The sequence below is a fragment of the Xiphophorus couchianus genome, chromosome 9, assembly GCF_001444195.1.
Source record: "Xiphophorus couchianus chromosome 9, X_couchianus-1.0, whole genome shotgun sequence".
NCBI classification, from domain to species: domain Eukaryota; kingdom Metazoa; phylum Chordata; class Actinopteri; order Cyprinodontiformes; family Poeciliidae; genus Xiphophorus; species Xiphophorus couchianus.
Window position 1 is genome coordinate 28,411,949 of NC_040236.1, and position 20,183 is coordinate 28,432,131.

General features: G+C 36.7%; 1 protein-coding gene across 1 annotated transcript in view; it reads left to right on the forward strand.

Moving 5' to 3' along the window:
• Positions 1-19,761, forward strand: part of myo1f (myosin IF) — a 30,741-nt gene extending 10,980 nt beyond the window's left edge. The window contains exons 2-28 of the mRNA XM_028028430.1: positions 797-925; positions 3,374-3,463; positions 3,565-3,659; positions 4,461-4,548; positions 4,617-4,706; positions 5,666-5,797; positions 5,899-6,033; positions 6,243-6,375; positions 6,804-7,000; positions 7,109-7,189; positions 7,303-7,389; positions 7,487-7,573; positions 8,178-8,345; positions 8,464-8,549; positions 8,632-8,713; positions 8,792-8,898; positions 8,980-9,078; positions 9,160-9,304; positions 9,634-9,748; positions 9,845-10,014; positions 10,121-10,266; positions 12,682-12,828; positions 12,905-13,053; positions 13,146-13,208; positions 14,996-15,227; positions 17,700-17,860; positions 18,593-19,761. Of these exons, the coding sequence (XP_027884231.1) occupies positions 797-925; positions 3,374-3,463; positions 3,565-3,659; positions 4,461-4,548; positions 4,617-4,706; positions 5,666-5,797; positions 5,899-6,033; positions 6,243-6,375; positions 6,804-7,000; positions 7,109-7,189; positions 7,303-7,389; positions 7,487-7,573; positions 8,178-8,345; positions 8,464-8,549; positions 8,632-8,713; positions 8,792-8,898; positions 8,980-9,078; positions 9,160-9,304; positions 9,634-9,748; positions 9,845-10,014; positions 10,121-10,266; positions 12,682-12,828; positions 12,905-13,053; positions 13,146-13,208; positions 14,996-15,227; positions 17,700-17,860; positions 18,593-18,669 (3,291 nt within the window). The 3' untranslated portion in view covers positions 18,670-19,761. The remainder of the gene's footprint in view (positions 1-796; positions 926-3,373; positions 3,464-3,564; positions 3,660-4,460; positions 4,549-4,616; positions 4,707-5,665; positions 5,798-5,898; positions 6,034-6,242; positions 6,376-6,803; positions 7,001-7,108; positions 7,190-7,302; positions 7,390-7,486; positions 7,574-8,177; positions 8,346-8,463; positions 8,550-8,631; positions 8,714-8,791; positions 8,899-8,979; positions 9,079-9,159; positions 9,305-9,633; positions 9,749-9,844; positions 10,015-10,120; positions 10,267-12,681; positions 12,829-12,904; positions 13,054-13,145; positions 13,209-14,995; positions 15,228-17,699; positions 17,861-18,592) is intronic.
• The last annotated feature ends 422 nt before the right edge of the window (positions 19,762-20,183 follow it).

Here is a 20,183-nt window from a genome sequence, read left to right on the forward strand (position 1 = left end):
AATTAAGCAGGGACACATTTTCATTTACACTGTCAAGTTATTTTCAATTAGAAAGATATTTTTTTAATTTGAGGCCTTTCAAAGATAATCAAAAATATGAGAGGAAACATGAAAATAGGTGGCCGCCAATTTTCAGAAGGGTCTTTACAGATAAATGCTTTTCCACTACTCATTTAGAAGGCTATAAGTAATATAAAAGATGCTCTTTGTTTAATAAAAAAGTATGTTTTTTCTAAATTAATGCCCCTTTTACGTTGTATTATCGTCTTTTCTGTCTGATTCACTTTCCAGCAGAAACAAACTTCTCAAGGAAGGAAAGAAAATAATTTTAATTCTAGCATTGTCAGAGGTCTTACCTGTAATTTAATTTAATTTGCACTTAAAAATGAGCAGATATTACTAATATATCAATACACGTCTTATTTTTATTCTATTAACTGAAGTCTGACAGCTAACTTTTGTTTTATTCACTTTTGTCTTTACATTTACAAGTTGTAACTCTAGTTCTACAAAATGTAATTTTTTTTAAGAGTTTGTGAAGTTAAAGAACAGAATCACAAAGGAAATATTAATTTTATGCACATGCTATGTGTTATAACAATGTGTAATAGCACTTTTGTATGTGTTGTAATAAAATTAGAAAATGTAGTTAACTTGCATGGATGGTCTTTTTAATTCATGGGAGTTAAATTAAATCTTATGTGAAGCAGTTTGATAGTCCGAGGTTGTGTTTTTGAAATCCCGGACGTGTAAAACCAGGAAGAAACACCTGGATGACTAAATTTCTGTGTTTCAGGCGAAGTACCACTGGCAGAGTCAGAATGTGAAGCAGAGCGGCGTGGACGACATGGTCCTGCTGTCCAAGATCACAGAGGACGCCATCGTGGAAAACCTCAAGAAGAGATACATGGACGATTACATTTTTGTATCCTGCAAGCGGTCAGATAATTACCAGATTATCAGAGTTTTAACTTTACTAAATGATGCTTAAATAAGTTAAATGACTTATCAGATTGATTATTATTTAAAAGAAATAAACTTGGATTTCATGCATCTCTCTGCTCTCAAACATAAACAACCCAACGTTTAAACATATATGGTCATAAAATAAACGATTCTCTCTTCCTCCTTACTGTCAGCAGAGACTCACTTCCTTCTTCTCAAAGCACAACTAAACTTTATGCTAATAATGAAAATGCAGCCAAAAGAAATGTCAAACTTTATTCACATTTAGGAAATCTTTTATATGATTTGTATCTATTATTTATAATTATGAATAGTAGTTTAAATCTCAGGAAAAGGCTGTTTTGATTAGCCTTTTTAGCCTAACAGGACGGATTTAAATATTTTTAAAAATAGTTTGCATGTCTGCATGTCTAAGTTTTTACCCCTTTTGCTTAACTAACCGTGCTGTTGGGAAACCAACAAGGCTGTTTCCTCAAAGTCTATGATGAAGCTTTTTCTCTAAGAGTAAAAAAACTTTTTTTGTCTCAATTTGATGCCACTTAAACACTGAGTTTTATGAAAGCTGGGGATATAAGCTTGCAGTTTAGCTCATTTACATGAAATAAAAATACCGTGGGATCTTCGTCTGCTACTAAATCAATCATCGGTTTCACTTCGAAGACAGAGATTATTCGATTATTCCTCGGTTGCTTGGATGTCTGGATTTTTTTAGCTATCAGGAAGCGTGTTGATCTTATGGCCTGTAATAGTCAGAGCTGCAAGCGTTCAGGAAACACTGAGATCATCCAAGAATGAAGGCATGACTTCACTTCATGGATTCCCCCACCTACAGGCTAGCAGCTGTGGGCCCAAAGCCTGTCAGTCGACTGCAAATATCTAGATTTTTCTGTAAAATACATGAAGAATATCTCTGAGATTCAAATCACACGTTAGATCATTTTAGATATGCATTTAAAATTCAGTAAACTGTAAAAAAAAGGAATAACATAAATCATAAGTTCACATGATCAAAGGAAAAATGCACAGATCCAATATTAATATCTGTATCAGTCTCAATTCAGTCTAATTGTGTGCTTTGCTATTTGTGTTACATTATATGTACAAATCCTTTCTGAGTCATTTGAAAGAAAGTTTGTTGCAGTTTATTTTTTACATGTTTGACCAAAGTAGTCAACTTGTTGTTTTTGTCTGTTTCAGTTTCTTTATTATTTATTTTATGTTGGCTTTTATAGTCCTAATTGCACTGACAGAATAAACTAAATTTGAATAGTTTTTTCATATTTTACCAAGCTATTGGTGCGTTCAAGTGAGCCATACTGGTGCAGAGTTAGAAAATACACTTAAGTTTTAAGTTATTCAGCCCCGTTTATCTGAATCGGATCGGTATCAGCCGATACTGAAAGTGGATCGGTGCATCTCTAATTCATATTTCTTCCACATGCATGAAAAAACCAAACAAAAGCGACTTGTTTTTGTTGCAAGAGTTAATCATGCTGACATTATTCACAGAAATACATCTAACTGTCCTGTTTTTACCCGTTATTTTTTATTACTAAGAATCGACTAATCCTAATTATCCCCAGATCAAAATCTGTAATTTGAAGAGGAAACGTTTAAGCAATCTGGCTTTGACTCAGATGTAATTGCTGGCCAGAACAGCCAGACTAAATGTCGTTTTTCTTTTCGACTTTATTGTGTCGCGTCGCTCAGCTTGTGTCTCGGTTCTGATGGCGATCAGACAGAAACTGCAGATGCATTTGAGATAAATTTGCTTTACAAACCACAAAATATTAGCTGGCAACTTTGACTTACATTATGCTAACAGATTCTTTTATTCATTTATTTTTACCAAAACAGAAAAATAACAAGATAAAAGTGAATTATTGGGTTATTTTTCATACATTCTGACATCCATCATTTTGACTCTCTGTTCAAGTTAGCCTTCTCACTTTATTTTTTTAGTTATTTTATGTTTTCATAGCCATTTTCTTACTGTTTAATTTGTGTTTTTAATGTTGTAAAGTTTCCTTGGTTGTTTTGAAAGGCGCTGACAAATAAAATGCATTATTATTATTATTATACTTTGCTGTGTATTTTGCAGCATTAACATTAGATTTACTATGTTAATTATTTTTTCCTTCAGAGAAGGAAAATGTCAGATAAAATCAAGATATTTTGCATTGTGAGAGTGTAGGTGCAAGACAAAGTGGGAGGATTAAATATTCCACTTTATTATGATTCACTCGCACATTAAACCAAAAATATCTGGGTATGTTTGTGACTTTCTTCAAAAGAAAATAACTCAAGGTATATTTAATTTTTAAAAATAGGACTATGGTTCATTCTGCACCAAGAATTATATTAGACACAACCATGTTTTTGAGCTTTCCTTGACTCTGTGGCTCAGACGTACATCGGTCCTGTGTTGATTTCGGTGAACCCGTTTAAACAGATGCCCTACTTCACTGACAGAGAGATTGAACTCTACCAAGGCGCCGTGAGTGAAGAAGTCTTCACATGAACTTCTGCAGACCTGTGATGGTTGTGGTGGAGTGCCTCTTCCTGCTTCTCTTTACCCCAGTTTCTGCCTCTCTGCAGGCCCAGTATGAAAACCCGCCACACATCTACGCTTTGGCAGATAACATGTACAGAAACATGATGATCGACGGCGAGAATCAGTGCGTTATCATCAGGTGAATTCCCAAGTTTTCTCAAACTGCAAATTTTTTTTATGTCAATTCCTCTTTTCTGTTAAATTAAGTAAGTAAAACTGACTTTATTTAGCAACTTTCAAGACTTTAAATCAGAAAACCTGGTAAAAAGTTTTAAATAATTTGAAATAAATCAGGTTTTTGCTGCTTTTTAAAGCTGTTTAAGCAGTTAAAATAGCCGAGAAGAAATAAAAGCACAAATTTCGCCAGGTACGTTGACAAAATGGAACTCAGCTTCGCAGTGTAGCATTTATTGGTTAAAAGCATACATTTATTACCAAAAGAAATACTTTGGTAAAAACATGAAACAAGGTTCCTGGTTGTAAATGTAGCATAGCAGTAAAGAAATAATATTTTCTAGAGCCAACATTCAAGGATTTCAAGTATTTTCTTCATTTAGGTAAATTATTTTTTCCATGCAGTTTTTTATATTTAAAAATGTGGCTGAGGCTTTAAGAGATGTCTTATATATTGTCTGTATAACAGTGATAAAAATGATATTAAATGCCTAAAATGCTTGAATTTGACAAAGAAAGATATTTTGAAAGAATAGTGACCCCAGTACACAACCTAGAGGTACACCATGGGGAGATGGGCTAAAATATGACCCGCAATTTTAAGTAGTTACAGAAAAGGGCTGACCAGATGAATCTGAAATTCACCCATTAAATGTCAAAGAAGGTTTAAACTTTAAACCCGACTGATTCAGATGACTTTAATAAAAGTAAATGACATGAATAACTTAAAAGTTTTACTTTTATTTCTGTTGTGGTTTTGTTTCAGCGGGGAGAGCGGAGCTGGAAAGACGGTGGCTGCCAAATACATCATGGGTTACATTTCCAAAGTGTCTGGAGGTGGATCCAAAGTGCAGGTAGGAACAGGAACCACCAGCATGTATTTTACTTCTGATTCTTAATAACTGGCGTTTATGCATCACAGCACGTAAAAGACATCATTCTACAGTCAAATCCTCTGCTGGAGGCGTTTGGAAACGCCAAGACGGTCCGAAACAACAACTCCAGTCGTTTTGTAAGTGAGCTTTTATTTCTCAAACATCACCTGACACAAGACAAGCCGTGCCAGGAAGTCGCATGTATTTCCTCACATTTCTTCAAAATATTTTATGCTTCAAAACTGTATTTATGTGATTAGTTTTTATCATTTTAATACATTCTGCTTTATGTGGTCTTTTTATATTTACAGAACATATTTTGTATATTATTTTAAATATTATATTTAGTTTCATTTATTTGCACGTTTTTATTAAAAATGTATGTTTATATATATTTTTTTTAAACAATTGTATTTTTTTCATGTGAAAGAAACACTTTAAGAACTTTTTAAAGAAGTTTGTTAAGTTAGTTTTTGTGCAGCCCCAAAATACAAAGACATTCAAAACAACACAAGTAATGTTGGTTCAGTTAGCTTTAGCATTAGCATTAGCTTTAGCTTTACGCATAACATTAATTGGTTTAATGCCTGCAGAACATAGCCTGGCGTTAAACATATCAAACTAAAACCAGATTGATCTTGACTCGGTTTTATTTCTGTAAATAAGAATTCCCTGAAATAAATGTGAAGCTGCTGCACAAACTGTATATTTATTTAAGCCTGGAATGCCAGTTGTTATAATTTCTGGTTACAAAATGCTTAAAATCCTTGTCTCCAACACAGAGTAACACAAAACCCACTCGACTTGACTCACTTCTTCCCCACCACTGATGCTAATGCGCTAATTTCACACCATTAAACCACATGAACTTCCACATGTGCAGCTTTAGCTTGTGAAATTTCCTGTAAGTCTCGGTGAAGCATCATAAAGCCTGTTTATGGGTCACTGCATGCACATAGCGTTCTCGTTTATAATATATATACAAAAAAATGCAGATTTCTGTTTCTGCTGCAGAGCTTGGTGCATTTCCGATCCCAGCAACACAAAACAATATGTGTAGTGGCGCAAATGTGACGACTGATTTTGTGTTTACCAGGGAAAATACTTTGAGATTCAGTTCAGCAGAGGTGGGGAACCAGATGGTGGCAAAATTTCTAACTTCCTGCTGGAGAAGTCGAGGGTGGTGAGCCAGAATGAGAGTGAGAGGAACTTCCACATTTACTACCAGGTCAGAGACGAAAGAACACAGCGCAAAACATCTGCCAATTTGAACCCTGATAATATATTTGCAGCAAAGAACAAGTTACATGTTTGACCATCTGCTTCCAGTTGATAGAGGGCGCCAACGCACAGCAGAAAGAAGGCCTGGGACTCATGACTCCAGACTACTACTACTACCTCAACCAGTCTGGGACCTACAAGGTTGACGGGACCAACGACAGCAAAGACTTCTCTGAGACGATGGTATTTACTCATGAAAACCACAAACACTCCTGTGGAAAGTCTGGCTAAATGTGTCACATCACTAAAGACAAAGATCTACACAGTTTTATTTATTTATTTTTTGTTTTCTTGTAAATGTATGAAAGCACTTTATAAATGAAGCTACTATTATTATTTTTAGTATTATTATTATTATCCGTGTTCATCACTGAGCTGTTGCTCATTTGCAGGAAGCCATGCAGGTTATCGGCATCCCCAGTGACATCCAGACTCAGGTGCTGCAGATCACAGCAGGTATCCTCCATCTAGGCAACATCAGCTTCATAGAGGCCGGAAACCAGAGCGAGGTGGAAAGCACAGACTGTGAGTGTAACATACAAACTAACACGCTCATTAACCTGGTCCAATGATGGGACAGAGTAACAACGCGCCTCCTCTGAGGGCTATGAGTAAATCAGAGCTCACCATTGCAAAACTTGCTGAATCCCAGCTAGTTGTTAAAGTGTGCTCAGCTGATTCGTCAATCTTCTTAACAGTGCTTTGTATTAATACATAGATAGACAGACAGACAGACAGACAGACAGAGAGACAGACAGACAGACAGAGAGACAGAGAGAGAGAGAGAAAGAGATACCAGCGGCTTATAGCCCGCTGCGGCTTATAGTGAGGTGCGCTCTATAGTCCGGAAAATACAGTATTTGCATGTCCGTGCCACTGCCTCATCATTGAAGATTGTTTTTGTTTTTTTTTTTATAACTGATGTGTTTTGTGGTTGCTTCTGTTTGTCTCAGTGCTTGCCTTTCCTGCCTACCTGCTGGGAATCGACCCCACCAGGCTGCAGGACAAGTTGACGAGTCGAAAGATGGACTCCAAGTGGGGCGGGAAGTCCGAATCCATCAACGTAACACTCAACCAGGAGCAGGCGACCTACACGCGTGACGCCTTAGCCAAAGCCCTTTACGCACGTCTCTTTGACTACCTTGTAGAGGTTAGCATGTCGTACTGTCCATTTACAGCCACAGCAGGCTAAATTAAACACATGTTGCTCAGCAGAGATTAGTTTTATGTCCCTCTGACTGCGCTCTGTGTACTTTAGGCCATAAATAAAGCCATCCAGAAACCTTATGAAGAGTTCAGCATCGGTGTGCTCGACATTTATGGCTTTGAGATTTTTCAGGTTTGTGCTTTCACAGCTTACAGGTGTATAACATTTATAAACAGGCAATAAAACATAAAGTGGTGGCTTTATTTAGTGATTTAATATGGATTGTGATGTATTTTCCTCTGCAGAAAAATGGGTTTGAGCAGTTTTGTATAAACTTTGTGAATGAGAAGCTGCAGCAGATCTTTATTGAACTCACTTTAAAGGCTGAGCAGGTAAACAAAAGTTTTTTTTAATGTCTTTTTCACTAAGCTCTGTTGTTCCAAATATCCTGTTTTATTAAGAATGCTTTCTTTTGGTTTATTTCCTCAGGAAGAATATGTTCAGGAAGGCATTAAATGGACCCCCATCGAATATTTTAACAACAAGATTGTGTGTGACCTCATTGAAAATAAACTGGTAAGCTAAATATTTTCCATAAATGAAAAAATATTGACAGCCTTAAGATTAAGATGCATAAATGCCTTAAAAATGTGTTTTATTTGTGTTGCACAATCTCACACATAAGGAATTTGAAATATCCAACCTTTATTTGTGCATTTTCTTAGATTTCCTCTGAAATCAGTGTAACTACAGGACTTTTGTAAATTGTTTTATGTATTTATGTTGCTTGCATAATCTTTAGCTTTGCATGACAGCAAGGCCCATTTTAGTTTGTCATTATTCAAAATAGGAAAGACAAAAGAGCATATAATTCAACATGCTTAATTCAGTCAAAACAATAATTAAGTTTACAATAATTGAAACTGAAACAAACAATGAAGGTTCAGAACCGAATAAAGCTTAAAATAAGATGAGTAAGGGTTCTTTTGTTGTTGCTATGTGGAATAAAACCTGCATTAAATTTCCTCAACATCATTTTTCCTAATCATTATGTTGAAAACTGTTGTTTTTTTTTTTTGTTTAATCATCAGTTTCCCATAGAGTAAAATCCTCTTTTCATAGCTGTTTTATGGAAACCTTTTCACTGGTAAAGTTATTTCCTGGTGCCTCCTGCTTGCAGAGCCCTCCTGGCATCATGAGCGTCCTGGACGACGTCTGCGCCACGATGCACGCCAAGGGCGAGGGCGCAGACGGCACGCTGCTGCAGAAGCTGCAGGCCGCTGTGGGAACCCACGAACATTTCAACAGCTGGAACTCTGGATTTGTTATCCATCATTACGCTGGGAAGGTCAGACTTGATTCATCTGGTGCAGAAATTCCAGTTTTTGAGTTGATTTTTAAGATGTTAATCACACCAGCAGGAACAATAATGCTGGAATCACAGGTGAAGCTTAATTTCTCCTCAGGTGTCGTATGATATCAACGGATTCTGTGAGAGAAATCGAGATGTCCTCTTCCCTGACCTCATTGAGCTCATGCAAAGCAGTGAATTGTAAGCATTTTGAGCAACAACAAAGATCAATTTTTGCAATTCTTCTTGTTAAAAAGAATAAAAATCTAATTTCTTGCTTTAGTAACTTCATCCGCAGCTTGTTCCCTGAAAACCTCAACACGGAAAAGAAAGGCAGGCCGACCACAGCCAGCTCAAAAATCAAAGTAAGTCAATATATAAATAAGTAAATACTTACATTTTCTGTGTTTAATATATTAAAAACCTGATGATGCTTCCAACAGAGACAAGCTAATGAGCTAGTGAGCACTCTGATGAAATGCACACCACACTATATCCGCTGTATTAAACCAAATGAGACGAAAAGGCCGAAAGACTGGGAGGAGAGCAGGTCTGCATGCACATTGTGACGAAACAAAGCGTCCAGCAGGAGATTATTCCATGTTAACAGGGATATTCTGACTATTTTCAGGGCTAAGCATCAGGTGGAATACCTTGGACTGAGGGAAAACATTCGTGTGAGAAGAGCTGGATTTGCTTATCGCCGACTCTTCTCTAAATTTCTGCATAGGTGAGTTTTTTTATGATTTATGTTTAATTGAGTTTGTTCTGAAAGAAAACTGAGATTGTTTTGGGTGCGTTTTGGCTCCAGGTATGCCATCCTTACTGCTGAAACATGGCCGTGTTGGAGGGGACCAGAGCAGCAGGGGGTCCTCCACCTCCTCCGGTCTGTCAACATGGACACCGACCAGTATCAGATGGGACGTACAAAAGTCTTTGTCAAGAATCCAGAATCGGTACTGAGATTTTTGTGTGCAGTTTGTGCTTTGTCATATGTTATTTTGCTTAATGTATGAACAAAAAGAGCCAACTTAGATTAATAAAGAGGCGTTCTATTGGGTGTAGAACAATAGGTGCCTGCCATGCATTGCTATGGGCAGGCCCCAATAAATTGCTACTATTTACTATTTCAGATGTTAAAAGTACGTCTTGTATATTTTATTGTAAAAGCGCGATTTTCTACTACTTTAGTCATTAAGTTTTCCCCACAGATGATGCTAAGCGATACTAAAAAAAAAAAAAATTGTTTTATATTTAACATTATCACATTCCTTTTCTTCTTCAGCTGTTTCTTCTTGAGGAGATGAGAGAAAGGAAGTTTGACACCTTCGCCAGAACCATTCAGAAGGCCTGGAGACGGTACAACGCCAAGAAGAAGTACGAACAGATGAGAGAAGAGGGTGAGCAGCACCGACAGCATGCGTTTCTCCACACTGGTTTTCACACAGCCTGACTTCTGTTTTTTAAACGTGTCCTCACTTCCTCTCGACACGCAGCCTCAGACATCCTGTACAACTCGAAGGAGCGAAGGAAAAACAGCATCAACAGGAACTTTGTTGGCGACTACCTCGGCCTGGAGCAAAGACCCGAGCTGCGGCAGTTCCTGGCGAAGAGGGAGCGCATCGACTTTGCTGATTCGGTCACAAAGTTCGACCGCAGGTTCAAGGTGCCTGTTACAAATAGGAATTAAAACACCAAAGCTAGTGTTCACTCTTATTCTTCCCCTTTCTTGCAATACACAATTGTCAGTTCTTCTTTTTCTTCTCGCACAGTCTATCAAGAGAGACTTGATCTTGACCCCTAAAGGGATCTATCTGATTGGTCTAGAGAAGGTGAAGAAAGGGCCTGAAAAAGGGCAGATTAAGGAGGTGTTAAAACGTAAAATGGAGTTTGCAAACATCATCGGCGTCTCCCTCAGGTAGGCTTCACACATTTATGATGTTTAAATGCAGATGTTTCTGTACCAGAGTTCAAAGATGGCTTTCTTTGAAACAATATTCATGCTAATGTTGCATTTAACAGCAATTTCTTCTGTTAATTTTTTATTTAACTGGGAGAGTTATTGAGAAGAAATTCTTATTTATAATACCAACCTGGTGGAGAGATTAAGCACCACTTTTACAGTAAGCAACAAACATTAGCAACACTGTTGAGATCATAAAACAACAAAAAAACAAAAACAAAATTGAGACAAAAGAATAGGATAAAATTTACATTAAATATATTTATCTGAAACGTGCAGGTTTCAGATGGCATATTTTTTATAATATCTTTAATATCAGTGGAGGGCAATATATGAGCATAAATACAGTAGCTATAGGTGCTAATAAATGTACATTAAAATGTCAAAATTATTTCGTGCTTGAAGTTTGCAGTCTTTCAAGGGCAATTCAAATCGAAGTTAGCGTTTTAGCATTAGCTTCCGCTGAATTCCATGTTTATGCTTTATGGACCTTACCAGAGGGGCCGCGTTTCATTGGCTGATGCCCATTCTACGTGGTCACGTGCGTGGCCGTCTCACAAACACACTTAGCTTCCCGTTAGCTAAGAACAGCATAAAGGCAGCACTTATACAACTTCTACACCTTGAAGCCTGTCTGCTACACAGTCTTACGTTAGCTAAACAGATCAATATGCAACGTGTCTGTATCTGACATACACTAAAGATTTAATTTTAGCAGAAAAGGCTTTGGACTAAACTGTTACTCCTGTTAGCCACGTTAGCACCAAGTACAGCTAGTCAATCAACCATCGGTGTGTTCAGGGAAGCGCTGATTAATAATTGAGAAATAAATATCAAGCCTGGAAACTTGATATCGTAACGGACTGAATGTTATGTTTTTAACGTAATCTTTGCTCGTCTTGCGGGGCGCAGGCGGTTGCCACGGTAACAGGCGGTTGCCACGGTAACAGGTGTGCTTAAACTACAAAGAGAGAGTAAAAAGGTAGGAGTGGTTTTGAGTTGATCACCTGTTCGGGTTATTTTTCCTTTGTTTACCTTTGCTGTGGCGCATTACAGCCGCTGTAGTTTCTAAACGTTGGACTAATTACCTCGTTTACGTCATTCACAACAAACATCAAATAGAACAAATATATTTCATAAAATTTTAACAAACAAATGGCTTCTACCGTGGTAATTATGTGAAATTAAATTAATTATATCCCAACTTCAGAAGATTTGCCTTTACCTTTACAGAGCTCTTTGGTTCCTCCTATCAGTCTGTAGCTTCTCATATTGACGTCATCAAACCAAATTTCAGATCTACCATAACTGACTGACACCTGCTGGCCTCAGGTTTGCAACCAGCTTGTGACTGAGAAACCAGTAACCTCCTCCCAGATGATGACATGAACTTGTTAGTTCCTCTGTCCATTGTAGTAGCTGATATATTGTGAAAATCCGGTAGAAATGATGCACTAATCCAGTCATGTTTACATGTGCTGCCAGCTTGATAAGGTCTGTTGTTAGCAGATTTAGTGTTTATGATTAGTTCTTTAATATTAGCTTTTTAGTTAGCAACCCAGTACTAGGTATTACAGGAATCAAACTCTTCTCAGAATTGCTGAATAGTCTTCTTGCATGTTTCCGCTGGTATTTTTAGAATTTATTTTTGGTGATGTGCTCTAGTGTTTGAGGTCGGAAGGCCTACTTACAGCTAATCTTTTAGCTCTCAGATTCTCTCAGTTTCAAGTCCTTGGCCGCTTCAAGACATTAATATTGCAGAAAAAATGACATGTTAGTAACATAGAAAGATTTGGGACTTAACTCCTGGTAAATATTGTTTGCAATTAGAAATCTTACATCCTTTCTAATTGCATTATCCCACGGCATCAATTGCTGGCACAGTTTTTTACAATGTTGTGTAGGCTCTTATGCAGATATGCAGTGGTTTATTGGGTGCAGCATGTTACCTTATGTACTGTACAGAACAAATTGATAGTCAGACTTAAACGCAGAAACTCCCCCCTAACATCTGTTTCCACATTTAAACCGGGGCTAAATCTCATCAGAAGGAAGCAGCTAAACAGTCGTTATTTTACAATATACCATAAAGACAGCAATAAATTAAACTGATGAGCACATTTGCTGCATAACACCTGCCATCAGTGCTGGAATAAAGCTTCATTTTTTAAATTTATTATGTTTCAGTAATAAGAAAAAAGTTAAGGAACTGACTGGAAGTCTATGTGTTTCTATGAATACAGAATAATTTCATATGATGATACATTGACTTCTAACTTGATCTTATTTCTGCTTCTAAGAAGTACTGCTTCCTTTTTCTTTTATTAATCTTAGGACAGAAGTTTCAAAGCTCACTTTTCCTCTTTTCAGTTCCAGACAAGATGATTTCTTCATTCTGCACGAGGCCCAGTATGACAGTCTGCTGGAGTCCAACTTTAAGACGGAGTTTCTCAGTTTGCTCTCTAAACGCTACGAGGAAGTAACTCAGAGGAAGCTGACCGTCTCCTTTTCTGACAGGTAGAACAACAGAAAGTGTTCAGAGGCCTGTTGATGCAGAAATAAAAGGATCTGACGCAGATTTTCTGTGTTTCAGACTGGAGTTCAAAGTGAAGAAGGAGGGCTGGGGCGGAGGAACCTCCAGGGTTGTAGTTTTTCAAAGGGGTCAAGGAGATTTGGCTCAGCTCAAACAGGGAGGGAAGACTCTCACCATTTCTGTAGGAGACGGTCTCCCCAAGTCCTCCAGTGAGTCAAAACGAATAATTAAAGTATCTTTGCAGCAAACCTTATCATATTGTTCTATGTTAAGATGTTTTAATACGTAATTTTGTCTTTAGAGCCAACCAGGAAGTCTGGTCTAGACGTTCGAGGAGGAGGGAGAAACCACGTACCTAACAGAGGTGTGACTCTCCTTAAGCTGGATTTATGTTCTCATTTGCATTTACTTTGACTTATGTTTGCATTTGGATTTAATTTATTAATCCCTGGCACAATAGCTGAACACACGGGTATTGTTTACTATTCTAACAGCTCTAAGCAGCACCAGTTCTTCAGATTGCACTTCAAATTCATAAATGTTAGAGCTCAGTTTTAAATAGCTCTTAAAGATACACTGAAAAGAAAAAAAAGTAATCCTACTTAAATATATTGCATTAATAGGTCACAAGTAATGATATTAAGTCTATCCAAGTTAATCTATTATGTTTATTAAGCTGTCAGGTTAAACAAATGTAAATAAATTAAGTCTGACAAACTTCATTCAGTTAACACAACATTTTTAAACTGGAGCTCCATCTTTTTTTTCAGTGAAATATAAAAAATATACAAACCCTTGCAAACAAAAAGTTGGCGTTTTTTTAATGAGTTAATTTAAAAAGTGAAATTTGTGTTTTACTTGCTTTCATTAAACACTGATTGATAAATTTCAAGTTTTTATTTTGGTGAATGTATCTCTCAACTAATGAAAACTCTAAATTTAACTTCAACAAACAGAAGATGAAAAAAAAGCTTAAAACAGAAAAGTTTTGTTGTTCTCATGTTATGGCCATGGGGAGACAATCACTAAAACTCTCTCTATATAAGCCACCCTGTAACACTGCAATATGTAATAATGTAATAAAATTGACCTTTGAAATGTAGAAAATTATTAAAACCACATTATATAATAATTGATGCAAAATGTAATAAAACATATCGAAGGTTCTGGTTATGAGTCTGAAAAAGCAACTAAATGAACAAAGTTTCAATTTAAATGCATATAGGATCTAGAAAAAGATTGTTATTAAAAGTAAAATGATTATGATGAACACTAAAAGTTTGTAATTGTTTATTACATAATGTAATTTCTAGAAAATATCTACCTCTGCATTTTGTAATAATCAGTGCAAAATATAATAACATTATTACAAATATGGCACAAAGTACGTATTGTAAAATGCATTCAGGGATTTTAGTTAATTTTGCATTGATTATTACATAATGTGGATTATTGATGTTTTATTACATTTTGAAGCCAGACTATAATATTACATTACATTACATTACAACAATATGTTTTATTACAACATATTGCAGAGTCACTACATAATGTGTACATAATCACTACATAAAGGATATGTACATAATTACATATTTTTCATGTAGTGCTGCATCTGACTGAACGTTGAGTGGAAGGAAAAAGTGTGGTAGAATAAAAGGCACAGCTAAGCTAAATTTTAGAGCACTGCTTGCTTCCCTATGCTGTTTCCACCAGTATGTGCTGCAGTGTGCTGCAGCACACAGTGATGTGCTGCAGGGATTATGATATCACTGTTTTGGATTGGCGTGTCATCAGGAGGATTCATGCAGAATGAGCCCCAGGAATGGAGAAACCTTTCAGTAGGACAGCATTTGGATCTTAAAAATAACTGGGGTTTTTTGTCTTATGTGATAATCCAGGCAGGAATGGGGCTTACACAAGAAAAGCTGAATTTGTAGAACCAATTCAATTCAGTGCATTTACAAATCGCAACAAATATCGTAAACAATTGCCTTGAATATTTGTTATTGTTGTCAGTAAGCTGCAACAAAAAAAGTCTGGAGCATTAAACTTTATGTTTGAAGCTTCAGCTTCAGGACTTCTATAAGTTAAGTTCTCTAACCTTTAAGAGGAAAATATGTCTTCTAACTTTTATTTCATTTTTTCTAGCACATGCCAATGGCGGAGCCAAGTTTTCTAGAGCCCACCCCAACCAGCAAGCAGATATCACATATTCCTCCCCACACAAACAACCGCGGCTTCCCAACACGCCGCTTCCCAACGCGCCGTTTCCCAACGCGCCGCTTCCCAAACTGGACACCCAACGGAGCCGCCGGGCCCCGAACCAGCACAACCAGGGGAACCTGGACTTCCTCAACGTGCCTGACCAAGGCATGTCAGGGTAAGAGAGGCCAGCTGGTGAGACGCAGACGAACAAAAGGTGCTTTGAGAGGATGGGTGCAGCTCTGAGTAAAGTTAGTGCAAACACGTTGCAGCGGGTTGTTAGGACTTGTCAAGGTGAGGTCTGTTTGCCTCCATGAGGCATGACACAACAAAAAGTGCCCGTTTATAAAACTTTCTGTCCCTTACAGATGATGTACCGTCAGTACAAATAAGAAGTCTAAGGTGGAAAATGTAAAGAATGAAAAAAATAGTTCTATACATGACTGATGGACACCAAGAATAAAGTCATAATATTACGAGAATAAAGTCTTACAAGATTAAAATTGTAATAATATGAGAATAAACATGATAATAACATGACAACAAAGTCAAAATAATAAAGAATAAAGTCATTATGTTACCAAATTAAAGTTATAATGTAACTAGAATAAGGTAGAATATCAGAAGAATGAAGTGGTAATTTTATGAAAATTCTTCCACAAAAGCATAAATTAAAAATAAAAAAAAAAATCTTGAGCATCCTCTGAACTTATTCTTTTGTATCAGATTTAAAAAGAAGGAAATACTTAATCTTTTAACACGTGAGCAACAAATTATTATCAGTAACAGGGATTTTAAAATATTGTGCCAACAGTTGAGTTAAAGAAGCACACGGACTTGACGAGCTGGTCGTGTCACTTCTCGATTTCTACTGAAACTCTTCTCTCTTTATTTTACGACTTTCTTCTGTTAACGTTGCATCATTATTCTGCTGGTATTATGACTTTATTCTGGTAATATTATGATAATATTGTCATAATTTGAAAAAAGAAATCTCTTAGTCTGGCCCTAATAATCCATCATACCAATCTAGAACAAACTGATGACAAATGTTTTAGCCCCTTTAAAGGGACACCACCAGTTTATTAGGTTTATATGTTGGTTACTTACTTTTAATTAAATTCAGTTAGATTTATTTATTTAGTATTAGATCACAATGCAAAACGGTCCAGTGATATAAATCTGCAGAATTAAATCAGAATCAAATTTATTTTAAGTCAGACTAATATCCAAATGTCCAAATCATTTAATTATAAATAGCTCGTGCTAAAACGTTCACCGTCTAAACAAGGAAGCACTTACTTTGAGAATGAAAAAAGAGAAAGCTACACCAGTTGCGGCCGGGTTACTTACTTTGAGAAAAAACATAACGGGGAGTAAACAAAATCAAGTAAACACATTTAGCTCCATTAAATGCTACAACCTGTAAGAAGACTCAACAAAGAAGCATTAGACCAGGAATACTTTCTATGGGATAGAAAACTAGAACAGTACACATAATTAATAAGTAATGGCTTTTTTAAAAGCTAACTTGACCAAGGAGTATGGACCTTACCACAGGGGCTGCTTTTCATTGGCTGATGCCCATTCTACGTAGTAGCGCGGCTACAACGTGCGTGGCCGTCTCACAAACACACTTAGCTTCCCGTTAGCTAAGTACAGCATAATGGCAGAACTGATACAACTTCTACACCTTGAAGCCTGTCTGCTACACAGTCTTACGTTAGCTAAACAGATCAATATCCAATGTGTCTGTATCTGTCATACACTAAAGATTTTATTTTAGCAGGAAAGCCTTTGGACTAAACTGTTACTCGTGTTAGCCACGTTAGCACCAAGTACAGCTAGTCAATCAACCGTCTGTGTGTTCAGGGAAGCGCTGATTAATAATCCAGAAATAAATATCAAGCCTGGAAACTTGATATCGTAACGGACTGAATGTTTTGTTTTTAACTTAATCTTTGCTCGTCTAGCGGGGCGCAGGCAGTTGCCACGGTAACAGGTGTGCTTAAACTACAAAGAGAGTAAAAAGGTAGGAGTGGTTTTGAGTTGATCACCTGTTCGGGTTATTTTACCTTTGCTGTGGCGCATTACTATGTAATGTTTACATAGAAACAACGCGCTGCGAGGCTTTGTTTGTGAGACTTGCGGTCATATGGGTCGGTTGTGGGCGGAGCTTGGTAAGGTCCATAGTTACTTTCTATGTCATCATTGACTCCATCTTGGATAAACAGCAGAGACGGGTAGAGCAGCAAAAAATTCTGCTGCTTCAAAATATTACTCAAATTCAAGTAAAAAGTATGATGTAGTAAAACTACAGCTAGAAGAATTTTTTATTTTTTAAGTTACTATAATAAATCTAATTGGTTACTACTCACTTGTGGCCAGAAATACTTTTTACTTTCTACTTTACTAAACTCCTTTTCACCATCTACAATAACTCTGTAGAATTTGAAATTTAATTTCCCTATGGGATCAATAAAGTATTTTATAATTTGAATTCAAACCAACATCATCATAAATACACAATTTTGTACTTTTTCTATGCCTAGCTTTATTTAGCTCATTATATCTTTTGTTTGCTTGCCATTGTTTTTCTTTGTGTGCATTATTTACACCCCTTTACTTGTTTGTTCTTGTTTTGTGATAGGAAGCAGAGGAAAAGGAGCATCAGCCATCGACCGCCTCCTGCCCCGAAGCCTCAGCCGCGACCTCAGGGTCCGCGCTGCCGGGCCTTGTATCAGTACATCGGACAGGACACGGACGAGATCAGCTTTGAGGCCAACGACGTGTTTGACCTCGTCAAAGAGGGTATGTGGCCAATCAGATTAAAGTAATGCAGTTTGAATCCCTGAGTGAAGATTCCCCTTACACTTTTTTCAAATTAAACAAAACATTTGTGATACGTTTGTGCAGCACCAGTTTTTGTTTGTGCTGCTATCATTTTAAAAATATTAGCAAATGTCTCCAGATGTCAGCAATGGTCAACAAGGCTAGCACACATTTACAAAATCAAACAAAATGCGGTGCTGCAGCAAAAAAAAAAATTGTTTGTGCTGCAGTTATAATTTTAAGATTTATTTTTTAAATGTTTCCAGAGGTCAACCTGTTCTTCCCCTCCCACTTTAACAAAATCCAACAAAATTGATATAAATTAATTATGCTACGTTTATACTGGTTTGTGCCGCTAAAATATCTCTAGCATAGTTGAAAGACACCAAATTTGCTTTATTTTGTAAATGTCTACTGGCTGGTTGACCTTTGATGACCTCTGGGAACACTTATTAATATCTTTAAAATGGCAGCAGCACAAACGTAGCACAGCTGATTGACACCAAATGTGCTTGATTTTGTAAATGTGGGCTGGCTGGTTGATCTTTGATGACCTCTGGGAACACAGCGACATAAACAAAATTGTTGCAGCACAAAGAGCACAATCTTTGACACCGATTTAGTATAATTTGAAGAAAATTTGAGGGCCAACTTCACTCAGGTAGCTTGAATTCTTGAACATTGACGGTGTTTTTTGTTTTTCCCCTGCAGATCCATCAGGGTGGTGGACCGGCAGGATTCAAGGAAGGGAAGGTCTCTTCCCCGGTAACTATGTGGAGAAGATTTGATGAGGACTTTTCATGGACATTCTTGTGTTTAACAAGAACAAGGCGTGTTTTGTCCATAGCAGCAGACCCTGTTTGCTTACAAAAAAAAAGCCTGCAAGTTATTCAAAGTTACATGGAGGATCTAATGTAAGGGTGACATTTTGCTGACATTTGAGCCCTGCCTAATTACCTGTGGCAGCATAAGGTATGAAGACAAGACAGGAGGCGTCATCATGATTGTTAAAACAGGACGACAATGAGCTGCTCCGGTTTCATCTCCTTTAAGTCAAACGATCCCGCTCTGAATGGCCTAGCAAAGGATCTTTGACTTTATCTTCCAGAATAACTCCGGGCTTCAGCTGAAAATGAACTGAACAAAAAGAAATCTGTGTTTACCTCCACGCTGTAAACAGGCTTTACAACAAAAACAGAAACTGGACTGATACTTTGGCGCTCAAGTAACGAACTTGCTTCAGATCAAATAAAATCTTTTTAGAGGAAAATTTTAGTTTTTATTGTTTTTTTAAGTCAGGATTATTGGTATTTTGTTATCAAGGAATATATTTTCATACATCTTAAAGCAAACTATTTGCATGGGTATGTATTGCATTGACAGTAAGTTATAAGAGATTTTGCAGCAACAAATCAGAAGAAAATTCATTTACGGATATACCGTAATTTCTGGGCTATTGCGAACGTCTGAACATTGAAATATGGACCATAAATGGTTTACAGTGCCTGTAACATCGATGCTTAAAAAAGAAAGGAAAAGTAATTTATCACTATGTTCTTCTTCCTCCAGTGCATTAAAACCACTAAAGTCGTCTTCTTTATTGAAAGAAGTCGGTATTGAAAAGCCTCACACACACTTCCTCAGTCTCTTTTCCATTGTCACTTTCGTCTTGGGAAAAAATTGTTTTGTTCTCTTCATCACACAGCAGTCCAGCATTTCTATGGTAAAAAGCATTTATATTAGCCGCATCGCAGTGTTTTACATTTGTGAAGAAATGTAGCAGCTCATAGTCCAGAAATTATAGTATTTGTACAATAACACATTTCTTTGTTTTATGTTTGATTATTTTTTAAATATTAAAGTCAAGTATTTTTAAAGTATCTTGTCTTTTGATTCCTTTATTTGGAAGTGACAAATATGGTTGTAGTAAAAGTGAAATCAAATAAAAGTTAGTTAAAAATATATTTAACAGAGCAACTGTGACAGTTAATCTCACATACCAATCATATTTTTGGAAGCAGACCACTTTTATTTCAACATTTGGTGTTTTTCTTGTTTTCAGTTATATTTCCAATGAGGATTTTCTTTGCTGATCCTTTTTGACAGACTATAATATCAAACAATACAACACTTTTCACACTTCACTTAAAGTCTTTCAAGAATGTAGCCTATAGCTAGAATGTTAGGGCTAGAGAGTTTTGTTAGTCACTTGAAAACAGGTTTGTTCACTTAAGCTAACGTTAGCCTTTAACCTGCTAGGCAGTTAACTTAAACTACTGCTAAGCTATATATTAAACAGTTT